The sequence below is a fragment of the Rissa tridactyla genome, chromosome 14 (genome assembly GCF_028500815.1).
Source record: "Rissa tridactyla isolate bRisTri1 chromosome 14, bRisTri1.patW.cur.20221130, whole genome shotgun sequence".
In the NCBI taxonomy this organism is placed as follows: domain Eukaryota; kingdom Metazoa; phylum Chordata; class Aves; order Charadriiformes; family Laridae; genus Rissa; species Rissa tridactyla.
This window is the reverse complement of record NC_071479.1, coordinates 3,786,609-3,808,650: the sequence shown is the minus strand read 5'-3', so window position 1 is coordinate 3,808,650 and position 22,042 is coordinate 3,786,609. Positions and strand designations below refer to the sequence as shown.

The window sequence follows — 22,042 nt, the reverse complement described above, 5'->3', positions numbered from 1 at the left end:
ATCTGTCTCAAATAATTACCACCCAAGAGATTACCAAAAAGAGTTGTTTACTGCCATGGACTCACAATTCAAATTAAATTACACCAGTTTACTTCCAAGTACTACATTAAGACCAAAAAAAAAAAAAAAAAATCACAGCAAGCCTTTCTTGCTCACTGTGGCAAAACCTTTACTTTTACATATCTTAATTTTAACATTAACATTATTTTAATGTGTGATAATTCCATTTTAATATGCAAAATTTATTTCTTTTTCTCCTGAGAATGTTATGGGACACAAATGAACCAGAATAAAGATGTGGGGGGGTTGGGTTTTTTTCCCTGTACAAAGGAAGGGCCAGCTGTAAAGTGACAGTATGCAGAACTACATTTTTTTAGTGTTTTTATTAAAACACTATGTAGCTAACAAGGAAAACAAATTAAGTTTTAGTTTATTTGGGCTTTTACCTAAAGGTATGAGTATTATAACAAAGTACAGTAGAATGTGCTCTTGTGACCATGCTATTTTTGAGTAGGAACCAACTGTATATAACGAAAGTCTGAAAAGATATAGCAGTAGCTAAAAGCTACTCTGACCTTTTCAATTCCTGTTGAGAGGAAGTTGTGAGAATGCAATGTGTAGAAATGACAGTGTCTTTCTTACTTCCTATTGTTAACTGAAATCGCACCTTCTCTACTGCAAAGTAAGTCTCACGTAAAGATCATAATTTGCTAACAGAAAAATTAATGGAAACAAAGAATTTTGCTGTTGCCTGAACCATTGCCCTTCAGCATTTTTATACTACTTAGAAAAGACACCAGACTTAAAAAAGTGAAAGTGAAAAAGCAATTTAGTGAGTTTACAGACTGATTAAGTCTATCCAGCTTCCTCTCCTAAAAGAAAACTTTCTTTATTTACCTGTAATGATATACAGTAAAAGTTTAATTAAATTTTTAATGCATGTAATTGGGTTATTGTATACTCTTAATTATGGTATCTGGAAACTTGTATTTCTGGCTTGGTTTCCTAGGGAAACAAGTTTAACTGTAACCATGGTACACTAACAGCACCTCCCCAAACTATTTATCCTTCTAATACCTAAGACCTTGTGCTTTTTAAGAAGATCTCACCAAAGCCTGTTAGTCTTGACATACAACTGATGAGAAATTCACCTTAACGGTTCACACCTGTGAGAGACCTCAGGAGAGAATGTCAGCTTTCTTGTATCAGGGTTTACCAAACGTCAGTGTTTCTGCTTACCTGATTTTGTTGCAAGACAAGTTGAGTTCACGCAGCTTCATCAGTTTATCCAACTTCTCAATCTTCTCTATTTGGTTGTTACTAAGATTTAGTGTCTCTAGTTTAGAGCACTTTTCCAAGTTTTCTATGTACTATAGAATAGAAAATTAATCCATTAGCACTTCACCTTTATTAATTTATTTTAAGAGAAAGGCAGATTTCTGTTTTTAACAACCACCTATTAAAAAACAGAAAGTATTCTAACATTTTATTCATCACAGTTTCACTGTTTCATTCTAAAACCTTGGTTTAGGTACAGTCTTCTATAGTGTTGGAGGAGGAAAACGAGATTTTAAATTTACAGTGGACCAGTTTCATCTGCACAACAGGGATCTTGACATTAAAAAAAACAACAAAGCAAACCAGCACAATCCAAAAGATAAAAAATTACACAAATGGATGGTGTTCTAAATTTCAGTCTGACTGACTGATCAAAAATTTTTTCTTTTGCATAAGTCTCCACTGATGGGTTGTTTTGTTGTTTTTTTTTTTTAAAACAGAACATGCTTGTAGAACTAGGCTAGCATAATTAGAATATAGCTGTTTACATCCACTTAAAAATAGAACTTTACCAAAAAAGAAATCAAAATAAATGTTTAACTTTGTTTAATTACCAGTTATTTTCAATAACTTACCTTAAATTTCTTGTCCCCATCCTTTGGGGAAGAAAGATTCAGTGAGCTTATACATGCCAAATTCTCCTGTTTTGACAGACCTTTTATAAGGGGGTCAGTAATGTACCTAACTCCTGCGCTAACACCATTTTCATCTGAAATAAAACAGAGAAACTACCTTTAGTAGCAAAAGAATTGGTGATTTTTATACTAGTCTTCTATTGACACTGAATACTGGGAAAACATTGAAAATTATTTCTCCACACAAAGGATGAGAAGAAACAGAATGCCAGAAGCATTTACAGGAAATGACACGTAAGCGTGTATAGTCTTTTGAAAAAAGCACAGTATGCATCTCCTTTTGCCAGTCTTCACCCAGCACAGAATGGAAAGAGTCAAAGTCTCATTATTCTACGCATCTTTCATTATTATCACTTCAACATTTGAGTACCAAAAGATGAAAGCAAGTTTTTCAGAGTTCTTTGCAACAGATTACACATCTTTAATCACACAGTTCACAGAACATTGGCTTTTTAGTATGTACTTTTATACCTGCAGTCATTTATACAATACCTTTATGAAACCTATACTCAAAAGCAGCTTCTGCATTTTCTGCTGTAATATCAGGTTGTTGGTGCTTCCGTTCCATGCTTTTGCAAGGAGATAGAGATGCCTGTTGGCTAAGAGGAGATGGCGATCTGGTACTTGAACTGCCAGGAGGCATTGGACTAGCTGACATCTGTGTTTTTCTACATAATGCTTGTCTTACTGGGCCCTTCTTCATTGCCAGGAACAGAGAATATCATATGACCAATATCTGGAAGAACAGAAATAAACATCAGTCTGTACACATGTCTAAATCTTAATGGTTTGCATGCCAACAAAATTGCCTTTTTAGCACAAGAAAATATTTCCAGCAACGATATGGTGCCAAAACCCTACACCTAAGCCAATTCTCCAACGGGTGACAGCTTCCAGTTTTCATGGGCTAACATATATTGGGAGGAATGGTATACCTGTTTGCTTACACCACTCTACAGCGTGACACCAGGAACTGGCTGAACTGCTTTCTGTTTTGCTACTCATCTTGGTAACTGTCCTGCAATTTATGGCTTACACAAAGTCTGTCAGGTCTGCAGATACTCGTACCTCAGCTTAACATAGTTGGCAGAGGCCAGAAAGAGAGGGCTAGGATCCCAATTGTTTTTACTAAAGCTAGAAATTACCCACTTTACAAATAGAAGAGCAAATGCAAGCAAAAAAAAAAAAAAGACAATAGGGGGAAAAAAAATAAAATCAGTCTAGCACTGGCATTCCTTCAGCGTTCCTTTTTCTACAAACAAGTTATTCCGTGACCGCCTGGGAACTTCCAGAGAATGTTAACAGAAACTTCGCCCAGTGACGAATATATTTCCCTAGAGGTTAGTGTAGAAGCTGTCATGTACGCGTTCAATGCACAAAAGCACTTGTAGTGACCATCTTCAGGGACAGGTTTTTACTAAAACCTAGACCTAATAAGCAAAATGCACCTTTTAAGATATTCTTTATGATAGAAACATATGCTTTTAAGGGAACTTGGAGGTGTATGAGTGATCACATTGTGTCTTAAGTTGAGAAGATTTTCTTCATTAAAATGGATATTCTTTTTTTCCCCCTGAATCTTCAAGGAGAAAGAAGGAGCCGCTCTGTTCCATACTTGGAGGCACAACTCATTCAGGGACAGGAAACTGAGGCAGGAGAGGGGTGGGGAGCTAGCGAGAAGCTACTTTGGGGAAGTTTCTTGATATTTTAAGGAGCGCAGTTAGACGTTTTAGTGCGGGTTCTTGAGAACAGATTGTGCTTTTGCAATGAAAACCAGGACGAAAGTCTCACGTTAGAAGAGGTGGGGAAGGGGGGAGCGTTAGGCGGACCCAGGCAGGGCGATCTGCCGCGGGGATACCCCGCGCCCCGGCGGGGAGCGGAGGAGTCCTCGGTGCCGCCACTGCCTCCTTCCCTTCCCGGTTAACGGCTGCCTCAGCCGAGCCACCGGCCTCTCCCCGCCCTCCCGCCCCGGCCGGCCCACACCTGACAGGATGGCGACCACCCGGCGCGGCACGGCGCTGCCGGCCGAGCCCCGGGCCGAGCTCCCCTCCGCGGGGCCGGGCTGTGGTGCAACGCCGCGCCCGCAGCGAGGCAGCTGGGGAGCGACGGTGCTCGCTGAAGGGGGACGCCGGTTCCCGCCGAGGGCGGTTCCCCTCAGGCCTCCGCTTTGATTACCTGCGTTGACATGGTAACGCTGTTTCACCGCTTCCCGCTCGTCGCCACCGGGGCAGTAGCGGACAGGGCGGCCTCCGAGCGACCCCGCGTGAAGGCACCGGCTCTCAGCACACCTCTCTCCCGCCTCCCTTCCTCCGCCGGCCGTTCGTCGTTTCTACCGGCCACCAGGCCCGAGGTGCTGCGGCTCCTTTAAGAGCCCGGCGCTACGAGCCAACCGGACGCCATTTTGTCTGGTTGTTGGCCGGCGACGGGTGACCGGGCCCGGGGGCGGGGCGGGGCGGGGCGGGGCGGGGCGGGGCGGGCCCGGCCCTCGCGAGGCCACGCCCCTCCCCGCGCGGCTTTCCCGCCGCTTTGGCCCGCTCCGGCGCGTGCGCGGCGGTGGTTTCTTTTCCTGCCGCCAACCGCCGCGTTGCCTCAGGGGCGGGCGCTCTGCCTCTGCCCGGCCCTCAGCTGCCGGAGGGTGGATTCTGAGAGGTTTTGTTATAATTGAGGCCCATGTCACTGTATAAGTAACAAAGTCTTCTCTGGTGATAGGGATTTTCTTGGGTTTTTTGATGTTTGTGTTTGGTTTTTTTTTATGTCTGTTTTTTCTATATCTGTATATACATATTGGTCTCAGCGTAAAGCGGTATGTAGATGGGTTTTACTCTGGAACATTGTATGTTGCATTGGAAATATGTACTATATTTGATCATGAGAAACTCCATTTAGTAGGCTTAAATTGCCACTGCAATTGCTGTTGAAATAAATCTCTTGTAATGGTTTTGGGCTGTGTGTGTTGCTTTGGAATTCATACAACTAGGTGTGAAACATAAGGTTGAAAAATTAGTATACCAAATATGAAAAAGAACGTAGGGAAGGAACATAATTAGCTTTAAAAATCATCATTATAGACTATTGTTAGACTTTTAAAATGTTTTCCAGTGTGCTTTACTGTTTGCCCCTTAATGTTTAGGTACCACCTATGTAAACTTACTCTATGAATTCTCATTGTTTGGTATTTAGTGATAGGTATTTGGGCCATTATTTTTTAATAATATTAAGCACCTTACACTTTTGTAAGATTTTATTCTATATATTGTTGCCTCCCTTGTAATATATTACATCTGTTGAGAAGCCCAAGTTGGTCTTCTTGTAACCTAATTTTCTATTGATCAGCAATAGTTTTGTAAATGTCTTTCCCGTAAAGGTTGACTACGGTATTTGTTTAAACTGGAGAAGTCTTGCACAACTTTAGTTTAACTTTTCATAAACTTTTTTGTTGAGGTCCTATGCTTAGGTACCAGGCATGCAAAGGTTTTGTCACCAATGTGTTTTTAGCAAATGCTGTTTAAAATAGTACATGTTATAGATGTATTGTGCCTTAATATTTTAATTTTGCAGTTTTATTTGTAATGGTAGTACTCAGAAAGTTGTCATAATCAGGAATACAAATGGCTAAAAGAAATTTGCAAGTGAAGGGTTATTTCAAAATAAAAAAAGGAAACTTCTTGTCTAAACATCAGTGTGTTGTGTTTGATATAATTCAAATGCTTTTTTTTCTTATGCAAATTTAAAATCACTTTGATTTAAATAAAAATTATTTTCTGAAGGACAAACTGAATTAAACTTTTCTATGTTGGAGGGGTTTTTGCTACCTCAGATTTCTTTTTTTTTTTTTTTAAATGGAGCTGTCAAACAGAAAAAGTTAGGACTGACATAGGATGGCTCTGGACATATTCAAAAATTGAAATCCTAAATGAAAAAATTCCTAAGTTTAGCTGTTCTGGCTTCCTTGGGAGGGGGCAATAACATTTTAGTAAAACATGATCTGCAATTAATTATTAACTATGTGTGAAATGTGTTGGTATTTCTGTTCATCTACAGCAAAAGTCAAACACAGTTTAATCCAGAATCATTAGCATCTATGGTTTGCTGTTGTCATAGACACTATGACAATTTTAGTATATTTTTTTGTTTTGCTATTTTCTGGAACAACTTATGGCCAAGAGAAAACGTAAGTAATTAAATACACAATTTACTGTAAATGTTACTTGATTGTTATCTGCTATTTTAGGTAAATAGACACAGAATTTAAGTAGAGCCAATACAAAAGGCACTATCCAAATTGATGTGTTTTCACTCACAAAATTCTCACTAGTGTATGTGGAACTAATGCTAGAAAAAGGACTGATGGTTCTGGAATTACTGTATTTGCTGCCAAAGAAAGAGGTAGAGTCATTTTCTTACGTGTCACAAGATAAACATGCAAAAAAGTTAAGAAATAAGGGTGGTGCTCATTAGCTTTTTCATAGTTTCTGAAGACAGATACTTTGTTACAGTTTGCTGAAAGGTCTTACTTAAATGTGTATTTTACAATTGTACTTGGCAGTGCTTTTTTGATTCTTGAATCTGTTAATGGTGTATAGAAAGTGGCCAACCTAAGTGCTTTTGGCATTTCAGACAAAGAAGATGCACATATATCAAATGTTTTGTTCAGCAGCACATCATACATATTTTAGATACACTAAGTGGTCAGTTACTAAAGCCTGGCTTATGCTTTTGTGGAATGATACATATTTCAGTTCATAAAGCACTGAAGAAATTAGAGTAATGCTGCAAAAAATTATTCACATTTGCCTTCACTGTAAGTTGCACCATCTGTTTCAGTAAGAACTTTACTGGTGTGAAAACTACACAAGTATACTATTTGGAAGATTAGTATTTCAGGGTTTAATTTGGCAAAAGGAATAATTACTTCCATGTAAATAGCCTGTTTTCGTAGACACGCTTTTGTGTGTCTGCACAATCAAACATCACCTAAACTGTTATTTGGTAATGTTACATTACAGTTTTTGTAAAAATTATTCCGACTGGAGCTCTACTGTGTTTTAGTGTCTTAGAATAACTTAGCCTGATTAGTTTGTTTGCTTTATCAGTGTTTACGTAAGTGAATTACAAAGGGAAGTAGTAAATCCTAAAAAAATATAGTTCCTTACCCTTTTATTGTTTTATATTCCATATACAGATATGTCCTAACAGCACCAAAGATCTTCCGAGTTGGGGCATCTGAGAAAGTTGTAGTGCAAGCTTTTGGTTATGAGAAGGAATTTCCAGTCAATATTGCCTTAAGAAGCTTTCCAGATAAGCTTGCTGTTTATTCTTCTGGCCATATTTCTTTAACTCCAGACAACAAATTCCAAGATGCTGTAACTTTAACAGTAAGGAATTCAAACTTTTCTTGCAGTGTTTTTATTGTGACATCTAGTTATAAGTGTTAAAAAAATATTATGGTAAGTTTTCTGTTGTTTAAACTGTGAAGGGAAGCTTATTGCCTCAATTCTCAGTTTGCCACATGTAGATTATTTCATTTTAGTTTGTCTGAAATTGAAATTATGTTGGCTAAAATTAGTGTAAAGGAGTGACACCAAAGTTAAATGTATAATCAAACTATTTTAGAAACTTCATAGTCGCGTAACTTTAAAAAATAAAAAGGGGGAGAATGAAGACGTTTTGAACATGGACAAGATATGTCAACTGAGTGTTCAGAGTAAGCTGAAACAGTAACTAAACCGAGTTTCAAAACTTGGTCTTGTATGTCAGTGACAAGCTCCAAAGGGGCTCAGATTTCACCATAAAGCTTTATTTAACTAATTTGCTTGAAGTAAAGAGTGCTTTTTACTGTAAGCTGGTGACCAAAAGGTTTTACTTGGAGTGATGCATTCCAGAGATCCTTCTTGCCCAGTTTTCCTTTTACAGCCAAGATAGCTATTTCACCAAACTACCAACCACAACAGCAGCTTTGGTGTGGCCGGGATTTATCATGTGTATAAATGGAAGTCTGATAATATGTACTCTCATAATCTCAACTGGGCTTTGCACTTTGCTATTGTAGTTCTGGAGATAGATAAAATGCAAAATTTCAAAATATCTGTTTGTAGCTTAGTACTCCAGACCATCATCTATGATGTAAGCAATAATAAAGTCTTATGGGTATTGATATTTTTATTTAATAATAATTAACAACACGATAGTAATTGCTATTCAGATACTCTTCTAAAAAAAAAATCCCAAACCCCCCAAATGTGTAGGGAAATATACTTGAAAAATATTTTAATATTCTTTAAAAATCTTTTAATATTTGCTAAAAGTCTTTATTTCATCTCGTCCAGCTTCAGCCAACAGATTTACCAAGAACAGAGGATTCAGTCAAGTATGTGTATTTGGAAGCCGTTTCTCCACATTTTACAAGATTAAAAAAAATGCGTGTTTCCTATGAGAATGGATTTCTTTTTATTCATACAGACAAACCAGTTTATACTCCTGATCAGTCAGGTAAATAATGCTTATTTCTCTTGGCTGTTATTTAATTTTTAAAGTCTGTTGACTTTGCCAAGGAATTAGGATTTAAATGTCCTTTGAGCTCTTGGGTTATGTTGTATTGCCATTGGCTGCTATTTAATTTTTTAATCATCAGAATAATATTTTGAACTATTTGATCACACTGTGGAAATTTATCACTTCTCCCAATATTGTCTTAGTCCCTGTCCTCTACACCCTAAATGACTGATCCATGGCCCAAAGAGTGAAACATTTTCCTGAGAATATGTTAAAAATATTTGTGAAGAAATGATGACTGAATCATTGGTTTCATGTAGATTGAGCTCTTTTCCTACAAAAGGGATATAGTAGGATTGTGATGGTAAAAAATAATATTGCACTGTAATGATTCAATGTGAAAGGGTGGTGGTGCAGGGTCTCTTGTTGCTAGCACGAATAAATACTCTTTGGACACCATACTGACAAAAGGTCAAGAGCATTCTGTAAATACCAAAAGGTTAAAAAATTAATATGGACAAAAGGTTGGGGTTCGGGCAGTTTTTTTGCTTGTTTGCTTTTTAAATCTCTATAATGGTATGTCTTTGACATTTATTGTAATAATTCTTACAGTGAAAGTCAGGGTTTACTCCCTGAATGAAGAACTGCAGCCAGCTCGGCGAGAAACTGTCCTAACGTTTGTGGTAAGTTGTAATTTAATTTAATATTAATATTCTGTAGATCACAAAAACAATAAATGTGGTTAAATGGTAGATCAGTATCGCAATGAATATTTAATAAAACTGTTAGATGTTTTTGCACATAGCCAGAAATCTTTTACAGGATCTAAAAACTACTTTGTCCAGTTGGATAGAGATTTTCATGTCCCAGATCTGAAGTTGTTCCAGAATGGAAAAAAAGAAAAAAAATATTAATTATCTTTAATACCTGGGGAAAGGATTTTTGAGGGAATTTTAATAATATATGGGTTTCATACTGTTGTCTATTTCGTTTAAGACATAAAAATAATCTGTATCTACTATTTTTTTTTGCTGTTAACTTGTTGTTGGCTTGTTATTACAATAACGTTTTAGCAATTTTAAAAGCGTTGTGTAGTAACAGCTTTTAATTGTTGGAACCACAGTAAAATGGTTTATCGGAATTTCAGTCTAAGTTATTTCTAAAAATGTTTGTGTTTTCATGCTGTGAACATGGCAAAACTCTTAGAAAAATATGTTACAGCCAGGTTCCCACTGAAATCACAGAGTTAAGATTTTCCTTTTGAGAAGAATGATCTGTAACTGCTGATTCTTTCCTGTTGTATTTTAAAGGATCCTGAAGGAGTAAAAGTGGATATTGTAGAAGAAGATGATTTTACTGGAATAGTTTCTTTTCCTGACTTCAAGATTCCTCCTAATCCTAAGTAGATTTATTTAATGCTTTTTGAGAGTTATTAACATAATACTGACTTTTCTTACAGACTGTCAGAGTGTCTTTTGCTTGATACACAGAGTATGCATGACTTGAAACTTGGAGTTTTCTAACATTTCACATAGTGTGTAACCATGGTATAAATAAAGAACTTATGACCAAGTATTCTCCTTTAAAGTTGACTTCCAAACTAACATTTGTCTCCTAAAGGCAAGTGGGAAGCTTACTCTCTGCGTTTTCAAATAGGTGACATATGCTCACTGTAATTAGAGAAAATGAAGAGATGTAGTGAGTGGAAATACGGGTGATAAAACTGAAATTAAAGAACAGCTAGTGGTAGGTTTGTTGTGCTCAATTGAAAAGGAATATTAACAAAACCTAAAGCTTTCTACTGTAGAGATAGAAACAGTGTCAAAGATGTATTGATTTCAAGGAGGGGACACATTCTTATTTCATACATATATTCATAGAAATCACCAGCATTTTTCCAGAAACAGCAGCATACAAAATAAATAACTCTGCAGTTCTCCTTTTAGTCTTGAGAGGGTGCTGACGATTCACTGAATTGGCAGAAGGATGCTAGCAGGTGCTTGCAAAAATGATTTTTGACTGATTTACTTTTCATTAGGAAATTGGCAAAAATTTCAGTCTAAGTAAAAATTAATTTTGTATCCTTCTTGAACCCGAGTATCCATTATCAGTAGACTTGCATAATTTTTATCATGGTCTAAACAGCCGAAAGATTGTAGGAACTGATTTTCTATAAATCATTATGTAAATTGCAGTTGTGCCTCAGTGCTGTAGTAAGAGAGAGAAGGACCCTAATTGAAGTCTGCATGAGTCCTTTGGTGCATTTTCTTGGCCAAAATCTACATTTTTGAATGTAGATACACATACCCATTCTCAGTCAAGATCTGACTGCTTGTATGTCTTCATTCAAGATGACCCTTCTGATGGATCCAATCACTGTGAACCATCTGCTTTTGGCCATCGTACAAAGTTTTGTTAGTAGAGCTTTCTTGGTTTGTTTGATGTAATTTAAGATGGTGATGCACTGAAAGACTCATTTTTTTAATTTTTTTTTTTTTTTTAAGTACAAGGTACTGCATGTTAGAACTACAACTTAGATTGTCTATGCAAGAAGTTAACTAACATGCTTAATCCTTTTTTATAGTATATATATGTCAAATTATTATTCAATCCTTGATCCAACTCGAACTTTAAATGTTTCCTTATAACAAACTTGCTTTTTTTGTGGATTTTCTGAATTCTTTATTACTGTGCTTTACAACCTTATAAATGGCTAAGTGTGTTGAGTTTTCCTTTATTTAACGAAACAATTGATAATTGGTCATACCCTCCGGCCATGTGTCTATTATTAGGGGAAAAGACTGCGTTTTTCACTTACATTGAGCAAATTTACCTATGTTACAAAACTGGCAAAGATGAAATGGATGTGGTATGTAAATTAAAGCAAACTGGATCAGATTTCTTTGAATGGTAAGATAGGAAGATATACACAATTAGATATGCTCTGCACGTAGAAGTTCTGTGGGTTTATGTAAAACAATTTGAAATGAAGCAAATACCTTTTGAGTGCATCTAGTGGCAAAAAAAAAATAATCCAAATTATGGTAAATCGGGTAGGTGATAGATACTCATCCTGCTGACTGCACTGAAACAGACTTACAGCCACAAACAGGCATTTGTCTAGCCCCAGGAGTGGTAATTGGCAAGTGAAAGAAGGTAGCAAATAACGTCTTAATGACCCTAGTTACATTTACAGTCTTCAAAATGTGTCTCTGCTTGTAACTATAAAACAATAATTCTGACAATAGTCATAATACAAATAATGGCATATTCTTTTCCAATTTATTTCAATGCTTTAAAATAAGTTTCAAATAATTGTTAATATATCAAAGCAGAATCTTCTCAAAATAGGCATTGAACATGTGCAAAAACTTGGTGCAGGATTTTTCTCTCTAATTATTAAGATAAAGTATTGTTAAGTAGTAATATTAACTTTTGTCTGTGACATTATTTATCATCTTAAAAAGTGATTGTTGCCATTTCATAGGTATGGAATTTGGAAGATTGAAGCCAAGTATAAGAAGAATTTCATAACCTCAGCTGTTGCAAAATTTGAAGTTAAGGAATATGGTAAGGTGTGCCCATACTGTGAACCTTCAGTTTTAAATGTTTTTTTCAGAGAAATTTATAGAGGACAACTACACAACACAGAGGAAGAAATGCAGAAATGCCTGAGGTAACATTGGCCTGCTTATACACAGCAAGGAGATGCAGTGTAATGCCACTGTAAACATTGGTGTAAGACTGTATTAATACAACTTGCCTCTAAATAGAGGTATTCTTTAGTATACTGGGTCATCTTGACATAGTTGCCCTGATGCAAAATGTGGAGCCAAGGCAACTGCAGATAACTTCGGGCTTTGTAAGTTGGTCTTCACTGTGGATGAGCTGCCAGCTATATTTTGGAGCTATAATGTAATTCAAATAACTTGAAACTGTGATTCTTTGATGGCTCTACAGGGGCGTCTTTCTGAGTACCTGTGGCTTAATGTAAAAAAGCACATCTAAGCAGCTTTCTTTTTTACTCCATTTTCAGCAATGCCAAGCTTTTCCATCCTCATAGAGCCAGAAAGCAACTTTATTAGTTCTGATAAATTTGAGAACTTCAGGATTGTTGTGAAAGCTAGGTAAGGAAATTTGGCTTTGATTTCTGAATATGTGTGCATCTCCTTTTACCTGAAGAATGATTCTCTCGTGTACAGAAGTCTCCTCTTTTACTTTCTCAAGAACCCCTGTATCCCAGTCCTTTCTGCTCCATAAGAGAATTGTCACCTTTTTTAAAATCCTTACAAAGTGATTATTTTTCAATAGAAGTGTTTAAAGCTACACAGACATTTGTTTTCTATCTCTTGCCTATGAAATTACTCTTCTTCAAAAATGAATGCTTTGTTGCAGCCATTAAAGTAATCTTAAAAGCATTTGTATTGTTGTTTTGTTCTCAGCTATTTTTATAATAAGAGGCTTGCAAGCGCTGATGTTTTTCTTCGTTTTGGAATAATTGAAGAAACTGAAAAAAGAATGATGCCTCGTGCAATGCATGTAACTAGGGTAAGAAGCAGCAAGCCAATCTAGTTTGCGTAGGTTCCATATGCTTAGTTCAGGATTGATCTGATTCCACTCAAGTTTTCCCATTAAATTTGATGAGAATAGGTTCCAACTCCTAGTTGGCATCAACAGCAATTCAGTGTCAGCTTTTCCTGTGTAATCCTATCATTGTGGTCATAGAAATGCACTTGAAAATGAAACTCAGAGGCAGCATCTGAGACAGAATGTAATTTTAATCTGGTCCAATTACTCACTTGAGCAAACTGTGTTGTTGAAATATCTACTAAATAACTCTTATGCTGTCTATTACAGAAAAAAAAAAAACCAAAAGAAATAAAATATAGGATCAATGTAGTAATGCCAAATCATGATGGGAGATCAAAATCACATTGATGTACTATGGGGAGTCTGTTCTCCACCAATTATCCCTCCCTTATTTAGTCTGGCCTTTTTAATTTAGTCATTGAGAAATGATAAAAGGCATTATCTTTCCTCATTTAGTGAAGACAACTCTGTGTTATTGCTACCTATTATTGGGCCTGCATGCAGAATTTGTGATTTGTGCCATTGGTTGATTACTTATCAATAATTTTAAGGAATAAAGAATTCTTCGTTAACATGTCTCCACTTTTGGTTTACTCTGAAAACAGACAATGAACAGAAACATGTTGAAGTTAGAATTTGCATATAGTGTATATGTATGTTATTTATAAACTATTGACTATTAAGTAATGATTTATATTTCATTTCCAGATTGAAAATGGAGTTGCTGAGATAAATTTTAATTGTAAGAAAGCAGTGAGTTTTATAGGGTTTCAAAGTCTAGAAGAATTGGATGGGTCCTATTTATATATTGTGGCATCAGTGTTGGAGTCTACAGGTAAGCTGCTTTTTAATCAGTTTTTTTTTAAACATATCTGCAAATGTAAACAGAACTATATGGACAACTTTCCTAGTATCAGATTTTCTTTAATATTCAGAAATCCTTCTTCCAAAAACTTATAAGGCAGAACAGCCCATCCATCACTGTAAAAATGTTTAGAGAGTAAGCTGTTTGGTTTTTTTTTTGCTATTTGTTTTCGCAACAGCGCTAGACGTTGACTCTTTAGATGCAAGGACTTCACTGTAACAGACAGGTTATGCTGCACTTTGAAGAAAATTGGAGAAAACATAGGCTCTAGGATGTGGTTATTAAAAGGGGCATAATATTTTATTAGGTGGCCTCAGTAGTGAAGCAGAATTTGCTGGAGTCAAATTTGCTGTGTCTCCTTACAAATTGAGTTTGATTGCTACTCCTCTCTTTGTGAAGCCTGGACTTCCGTTCTTCATTAAGGTTAGTTAACATAAGCAGTATTGTTGCACATTATAACATAAAATCCATAATGCAGAAGCCTTAGTCTTTTTAGTATGTATTACTCTAGATCTTAACAGGCTTTTAATTTCCATTGACCTCTTACATTTTTTTAACTTGCTATTGTAACAGAAGCTTAGCAGCTTTAAAGTTTTCTCCTTGAAAAATGTCACCATCTCTATAGGAAATGTTATCTGCTCTGATGAACAGGTGCAGGTGAAAGATACAGTAGACGACTTTGTTGGAAACATCCCTGTAACTGTCACTGCAAAATCATTTAGTGAGCAAATGGCTGAGACTGAGTTGATATCAGAGGGTTCAGAATCTGGGAAAAGAAAAACAAGCATGAATGATGGAACTGCTTTGTTTGTTGTTAATATCCCATCTGATAGCAAAACATTGGAGTTTCAAGTGAGTTAAATAATTCCATTAATTTATTTCTTCAAGGGTTTAATTCTGTACTTTTGCAAATATACAATGCTAATAGGAAGGTTTTACACTCAAAAGAGTTTATAAAACTTGGAGATGATTGCGAATAATCAGTTATGAAATGCACGTGCTATAATGAAACATTACTTCTCTATTAAATTCTTTATTAAATTGTTATGAAACAAAGTAGCCTAGTTTGTCACATATTTATTTCATAATAATTATTAAGCAAAAATTCTAAATGAATTGTGTGAAAACAGATCTCTGAGGGTGCTTCCCCCACTATGTAGGAAGACATATCATTAACCTATTTGTTTATGTATGTGCTTCTACACTACCATTTCGTATTTGACTTGATATTTATAGATCTTTTTATTAAAGAAAACATGGAAGTCTTGAGTTGACTTTTAATTTATGAATATTTCTGAATAAAATGTTGCAGAATGCTTTTAATATTGTAATTATTTCTTTTCTTAAGTATAATTCTGTACTTAAACTATTCAGACGTCAGAACACACAGTTTTTGTTTCCTGCTTTACTAAGAAATTTTTCAGACATTTTATTATCTTTTCAGGTAAAAACTGCAGATCCACATCTTTCAGATGAAAACCAAGCAAGTAAAACCTATGAAGCAAAAGCTTATTCATCATTAAGTCAGAGTTATCTATATATTGACTGGGCTTCAAACCACAAAATACTAGAAGTAGGGGATTTCATAAATATTAATGTATATCCACATAGTCGGTATATTCATAAAATACATCACTACAGCTATTTGGTAAGTAACAGATGCTTCTGCATAAAATACTGAATTGTGATTTAAAATATGGTCTTAGGTAAAAAACCTCAACGATCAAGAATTATCCTCAACATAGAATCCATAAAGCTCAGACATACGATCTGTCAGTCTTACCATAAAAAATTGTTAACAGTCTCATGTTTAAATTATGTATAAAAACTCTATTGTTTTGAATTCTCATCTGACATAGACTGGGGTTAAGAACAAGTAGTGCTAGTCAGGAGTTGAAATAGAGAGGCACGGCAAGACACGCAGAGACAGCACTTCTTTTTAAGGGATGACAGAGAGCGCTACCTTCCCTTGACCTAGCCTCACTGGTCCCAAGTGCATTTTTGTGTGTGTTGGATTATATCTAAATGCAAGTAATTATTATATGTAAGAAACATATTAAGTATAAAATTTGACTTTTTTTGTTCTCCATCATTTTTCTATTATAGATCACATCAAAGGGGAAAATAGTAAGCTTTGGAACTCAGAAGAGAATCAAGGATTTGGAATATGAACATCTAACTTTTCAGATAACCCAAGAAATGGTTCCTTCAGCACGTCTTATTGTTTACTACATAGTCATGGGAGAAGAAACTGCCGAGTTAGTAGCTGATTCAGTTTGGCTGAACGTGCAACAGAAATGTGGGAATAGTCTTGATGTGAGTAGCAAAATAAGCACTAAAATTTGTGGGTGTGCATTCATTTTATGATCAGACTTTAACTTGCAATGACAAAAGTTCTTTAACACTTCCTTGACTTACTAAAGTGTCTGCCTTCAGTTGCATTTATTTTGGAACATGGTGCTTTTAAAATTACCAATATTTGTTTTCAATTTATAGATTAAGCTACAATCAAGCAGAGAGATACTGAATCCAGCACAAGTTGTATCACTTAGCATGAAAACGCAATTCGACTCCTTTGTGGCTTTGTCATCTATTGACAAGGCAGTATATGGAGTCGCGGGAAGAGGAAAGAGAGCAATGGAAAAAGTTAAGTAATAGAAAGACCACAAAAGAAAAACAAGTTGCTATTTGTTTCATGTTCATATTCAGCCAGCTATTATGTGTCATGCATTCAGTAAAGAAGAATTCAGGCAAAAGAGCAATTCAACACAGGATAAAAGTTGCTGGTTTAAATCTGCCAGTTCAAAATTGTGGTTTTAAGGGAAGATTTGAACTATCTCATCAGAACCCCTCAGACTGCACCAAAAATAGGTTGCAGTGTTAGAAAGCTCCTTGATCAAAGAGGCATGGAGACTGCATTACCCTTCTTAGTTCTTCCTGTAATATTTTCAGGTTATATTTTTAAGGCATACTGGTAGAATGGTATGGCAAATGCTATTATGTTCAGTGGGTTACAGAGGTTTTCGATTCTTGTAGAATTTTAGATACACGTGTATGTAAGTAAAACCGACATATCATCTGTGACTGAAAGAATTCCATTCCTATGAGAAAACATGGTGGTTTTTTAATACTTCAGAACAGTCAAATAAAAAACACATAGAAGAAGAATAGGAGAATGCTTTTGCACCAACCTTGAATCACTTGAATCTGGTTTACAGCACTATAGAATTGGTTTTAAACAAGCTAGTCTGAGTATCAACTGTTATAAACACATTAGTGAATCATTCCACCTTGATTTGTCTGTATGACTCTAACTCTGACGTGGGCTACAAGGAAGTGGCTGTGTTGGTGCTGGTGCTTGAATTAACTCAAATATCCCTAAATGGTATTCTTCAGTGTGTTGTGAGGACACCTCCAGTTAAAGGGGCCTTTCTGCAAGTCTAACTCTCTCATTCATCATATGGTATATTCCACATTTTAGTTAGCTGCTGATGTGTTTTTTCCTCAGATAATGCTACGTTTGGAAAAGAGCGACCTTGGGTGTGGTGCTGGAGGAGGACGGAACAACGTTGATGTATTTCGAATGGCTGGGCTTACATTTTTAACCAATGCAAATGCTGATGATTCCAATGAAGCAGGTATATTCCTTTGTTTTAAGCACGAAATTGTGGATTTTCTTTTTCTGAAATATTCTATTGTGGCTCTCAGTTATTAGGAATGCATATACTAATGATTTTTGAGGGAGGAAAACATTATGACTTGTGGATCAGTTATTGTTACTGAAATGAAAATACTTTTATGTAATTCAAATAGTAAACAGAAAAAGTCTCCCAAATTTTGAATGTTGTTTTACGGAATTATTTTTAAGTGGGCTATGCTATTACAGAAAAGGTCATGTCTTTTGTACTTTTTTATTTGGGTTTGAACAGATGAAACTTGCAATGAAGTTTTAAGAACCAAACGGTCGGACTTCAAGGAGCGCATACTCAAAGAAGGTATTAAAAAAAGTCTTTAAAGGTATATAATTATGAAAGAAATCCCATTCATTAGATGTCAAGGATCTGAGTGTTTGCTTTCTATTTTTAGTTATTGTCATTAACTTCATGTAGTGGAGAGAGAGTGACAAATATGGAAGATGACTTTAGAGAGGACTCCATTAATAAAGCCTATTAGCTGTATGCCGAATTTGAAGTCGGCAAGATTTAAGTACACTTTGAAAATACAGTATATGTTTAAGATCTTTTCCTTTTTTGAAGAGAAAAAGCCTAAAAACTCCCAGTACTGCCATATGGCAATCTTACCCAGTGACCACCTGCCAGGGACCAAGCCTGTCAGAAGAACATTTGACTGTTAAATGTTAAAATGTAATACAACACCTCTTATCTAATTTATATTTTTAATTCAGAATAGTAATGATTAAGTGTGTGTCACTAGCTTTTGAAAAATTACAAGGTTGTGTTCATCCTCAAATCTGTACCTTCTCTGAAATTCCACAAATTTTAAAAATACATTCAGTATCGGGAGTTAAGATGCATTTGGAAATAAAAATTTAATCTCAAGGAAGGGAATTATTTTATTATTATTTCAGCATCCAAGTACGTACAGCCAGAAATTCGAAGATGCTGTATGGCTGGAGTAAAAGCATATCCGGTCAGTGAGACTTGCAGTGATAGAGCTCAGCGAATTCGCAAAAGTAAAATGTGCATTGCTGCATTCAGAGATTGCTGTGAATTTGCAAACAGACTGCGGGAGGAAGAGCCCAATAAACTTCTAATATTGGCAAGAATGCGTAAGTATGAGAGCTTTAACTCTCCTGTGGGCATATGGTGAAAGACTTCACCAGAATGTGGGTAAATATAGAGGTCATAGCTTTGTTAATCTATTAACCCCTCCCTGTTACCTGTCAGGATTATTCCAGAAAGAGTTTTACTAATCTCCAAAGATGTTGGTTGTATATATCCCTAAAGAGGGGTAGGAGAGCAATTCTTTATTCTGTTAAGAGCTCTATTCTATTCAGCCATACTTAGAGCAAGCAGAAGCGCAATGAGAGAGCATCTTTGCCTGTGAAGGCAATGCTAAACTTGAATGCTAAATTTGAGTCCTTTACCCAGGCCCAAAACAGCCACTGCGTAACATCTCAGGAAAGACCAGTGGGAGTATGAAATTTCTTGTTTGCCATACTCTCCCTATAATTGCTTGTTACCAAGTTAATCTGTCTGGATATCGGACAGGTATTCACATGTGTAAATAGATGAGGTGGGATTAACAGACTTTTGATTGAGGTTATTCAGATGCCTCAGGTTAGGCCTGATACAAGAAAAAAGGTAAGTAAGCAGAACACTGTATCACAAAAGAAAAATATAATGATTTTGCAGCCTTTGGTGGAAGGCTGTTGGCAGGTGGTTTGTTTTGTTTTGGTTTTTTTTAAATTGCTTTATTTATGTTCTTCAGATTTTGAGGCTTTCTTGGAACTGGATGAGGCAGAAGTTCGTAGCTACTTCCCTGAAAGCTGGTTATGGGAAGTTCACCAAGTTTCTCCAAGGTACTACTTTTCTCATATCAGTTACCAACATTTGACTTAGTCATCAGTTTTATAGGAAGTAAATGCTAAACTTAAGGTAAGCTGGGTAGCCTTACTTGTACCCGAGACTGCTAAAATGCAGTCTTAGCCAAACAAACTATTCCTGCCATGTTTCTCTCCATGCAGGATATGCTGTCTGGTGCCCAGATTGTTGAGTCGCCTTTCCTTTCGATCTTGCAATACACCAGCTTTTGTAAAGTCAGCTAAAAGTTAGTTTATTCAAACAAAAGTCCTGTTTTCTAAATATGCTCCCTTATCTTGTCTTACCTAAGTCACAAGGTCTTTGTGTTGATTAGCTGTTGGTGTTAAGAGATGCCTATTGATAATGTAAGACTTCTAAACACAGGTCAAAGACTCTGTCTATCACCTTGCCTGATTCACTGACTACCTGGGAAGTACAAGGTGTTGGCATTTCTGATAAAGGTAGGTACTGCAACCTGATTAGGTTGTGGCTAAAGAATTAGGGGGCTTTTCTGTTTGGATTTTGCAGAAGCTCTCATTGCAGTTGACACATATGTTCTAAAATCTTCATTTTCTGGTTGATAAACAGGAAAAGAAAACATCAAAATACATATTTTTAGGGAAAGGAAATTACTTAATTTCTTGTTATGAATGTAAGTGTCTGGGAAAACAAAGGTCTGTCCAGCCTATCTTGTGTTTGACAGTGGCCTGTAATAAATGACTAAGAGGAATATAAGAAGAAATCATCAGTGGCTCTTCCCTGGCATAGATTTACAGTGTCCTGCTGTCAATGCCTCAGGGACTTGAGGAGAGGAACAAACAAATTTTCTGATAGATACGGTAGTCCGAACAGCAAATTTGTTTCTTGCTTTGGGAAGAAGGAGAAGAAGCCCACAGGGTTGGTATGTTGGCAAGTAAGTGTGAAGAGTGGGAGACAGCAACTTGGGACAGGAAGCAAAAGCCTGGTCACTTTTAAGAAAACTTGGAAAATTTCAAAGTACATATTGAAAAATTATGTGTAATCAGTAAAGGTGGTAAGTATGCAAAGACTTTTTTCAAACTTGTTTATCAGAAGGGTGGATAAGATAGTCTGCTTTTATGTTTTTAATTTTCTTAGGTATATGTGTTGCTGCGCCGCTGGAAGTGCCAGTTGTAAAAGATGTCTTCCTGAGCATTTATGTTCCTTATTCAGTGGTGCGAGGAGAACAAATTGAGCTTAAAGGATCAGTTTATAACTACAAAGCTTCTGCAATTAAGGTAATTTGTGGTCTTAGGGAGTTCTATGGAAAGATTAACATAATAAACTAAAAAAATATTTCCCACGCGAGTATCCAGTATAAACAGATTCTTGGATCACATTTCTCAAGTCCTTCAGCTAGTGTTATTTATGCTTTGCGTAACTATGTAACAATGACATCTAATCATTGCTTCATTTCCAGCCATTCCACTGATTACAATGTTGTCACGCTCTTGCCTGGCAACTTTGCCTCACCAAGATCAAAATACAATTTTTCTATTCCAATTGGACACAGAGTCAAAAAGTGATAGGATTTTATTCAATGACCTGCTCCAGAGCTCACAGATCGCATTGTCTAAGGATATAATATGGAAGGACTATTTTTAAGGAATTACATTCAAACAAGAGTGCAAAATTATTATTGAAAAAATTCAACAAAAGTATGCAAAAGTATGTATATGAGGCAGGTATGTGTATGAAGCCTAGTATAGTGGCTCCCTGGTGTTGCTAATGAACATTTGTTTGTGTGTCTCTAGTGGAAGTAATAGTAATTCCAAAGGTAGTAACACTTGCTCATTGTAAATAGAAAAGTAATATTACAGTAATAGAATGCTCATTATAGTATTTCAGTGGCTTTAATATTTCTCTGGTGTTGTACATGTCATGGAAGTGAAACATTTAAAATCTTTCAACATTTCAGTTCTGTGTTAAAATAGCAGCTGGAAATGGAATCTGTTCTTTTGGAGATTCTGCAACTACTGGATTGAGGATGCACAATTGTAATTTTAAGAATCTAGATGGCAGTTCTTTGTCACCGGTTACATTCAGAATACTTCCTTTGGAATTAGGTCTTCACACTATCAACTTTACCTTGCTGACAGCCAAGAACAGTGAAACTGTAGTTAAAACATTACGCGTAATGGTAAGAAAAAAAATCAAAATGTTTGTAGTGGTTTTGATTCAGTCACAAGTAGTAAAAATATATTAAATCAATATATAAATATTGCTTTATTTTAATATTAGCAGAATCCAAATATCACATAATATCATTGAATTCAGTGAGGTGTATGCAGTGGAAAAATGCGTGACTGAGTATTTTGAGTATGCACATTTTTAAACCTTGCGTATAAGGATTGGCAGAAAGATTAGATCAATAGACAGACTATAACTTAGTAAGGAAGAAGAATACTGTGTTCTAAGTTACTTGGTTTGGATTTTCAACTGCTTAAGCATGCTTCATTGAAAGACACTTTTTTTGTAATTTTATACTTTTCTGAGTTTTTATTTAAATCTTTTGTTAAATTTTCTCAAGAATTTTGGGAGATAGAACACTAGCTTAAATG

The 22,042-nt window shown here is 36.0% G+C and overlaps 2 protein-coding genes across 8 annotated transcripts in view; one reads left to right on the top strand and one right to left on the bottom strand.

The window, feature by feature from the left end:
- CNTRL (centriolin) overlaps positions 1-4,406 on the bottom strand; it is a 35,711-nt gene extending 31,305 nt beyond the window's left edge. For all 7 annotated transcript variants that reach the window (XM_054220600.1, XM_054220592.1, XM_054220593.1 and 4 more), the window contains exons 1-4: positions 4,149-4,406; positions 2,466-2,709; positions 1,914-2,047; positions 1,240-1,370 (exon numbers count right to left, since the gene is read on the bottom strand). In XM_054220600.1, the coding sequence (XP_054076575.1) occupies positions 1,240-1,370; positions 1,914-2,047; positions 2,466-2,676 (476 nt within the window). In that variant the 5' untranslated portion in view covers positions 2,677-2,709; positions 4,149-4,406. The remainder of the gene's footprint in view (positions 1-1,239; positions 1,371-1,913; positions 2,048-2,465; positions 2,710-4,148) is intronic.
- Positions 4,407-6,002: 1,596 nt separating this feature from the next.
- Positions 6,003-22,042, top strand: part of C5 (complement C5) — a 28,219-nt gene continuing 12,179 nt past the window's right edge. Inside the window, exons 1-21 of the mRNA XM_054220710.1 lie at positions 6,003-6,144; positions 7,156-7,348; positions 8,300-8,462; positions 9,078-9,148; positions 9,776-9,867; positions 11,953-12,035; positions 12,502-12,592; positions 12,908-13,013; positions 13,764-13,890; positions 14,228-14,343; positions 14,572-14,772; positions 15,365-15,568; positions 16,027-16,236; positions 16,417-16,566; positions 17,429-17,558; positions 17,850-17,915; positions 18,509-18,709; positions 19,372-19,462; positions 19,848-19,924; positions 20,580-20,719; positions 21,400-21,621. Of these exons, the coding sequence (XP_054076685.1) occupies positions 6,080-6,144; positions 7,156-7,348; positions 8,300-8,462; positions 9,078-9,148; positions 9,776-9,867; positions 11,953-12,035; positions 12,502-12,592; positions 12,908-13,013; positions 13,764-13,890; positions 14,228-14,343; positions 14,572-14,772; positions 15,365-15,568; positions 16,027-16,236; positions 16,417-16,566; positions 17,429-17,558; positions 17,850-17,915; positions 18,509-18,709; positions 19,372-19,462; positions 19,848-19,924; positions 20,580-20,719; positions 21,400-21,621 (2,799 nt within the window). The 5' untranslated portion in view covers positions 6,003-6,079. The remainder of the gene's footprint in view (positions 6,145-7,155; positions 7,349-8,299; positions 8,463-9,077; positions 9,149-9,775; positions 9,868-11,952; positions 12,036-12,501; positions 12,593-12,907; positions 13,014-13,763; positions 13,891-14,227; positions 14,344-14,571; positions 14,773-15,364; positions 15,569-16,026; positions 16,237-16,416; positions 16,567-17,428; positions 17,559-17,849; positions 17,916-18,508; positions 18,710-19,371; positions 19,463-19,847; positions 19,925-20,579; positions 20,720-21,399; positions 21,622-22,042) is intronic.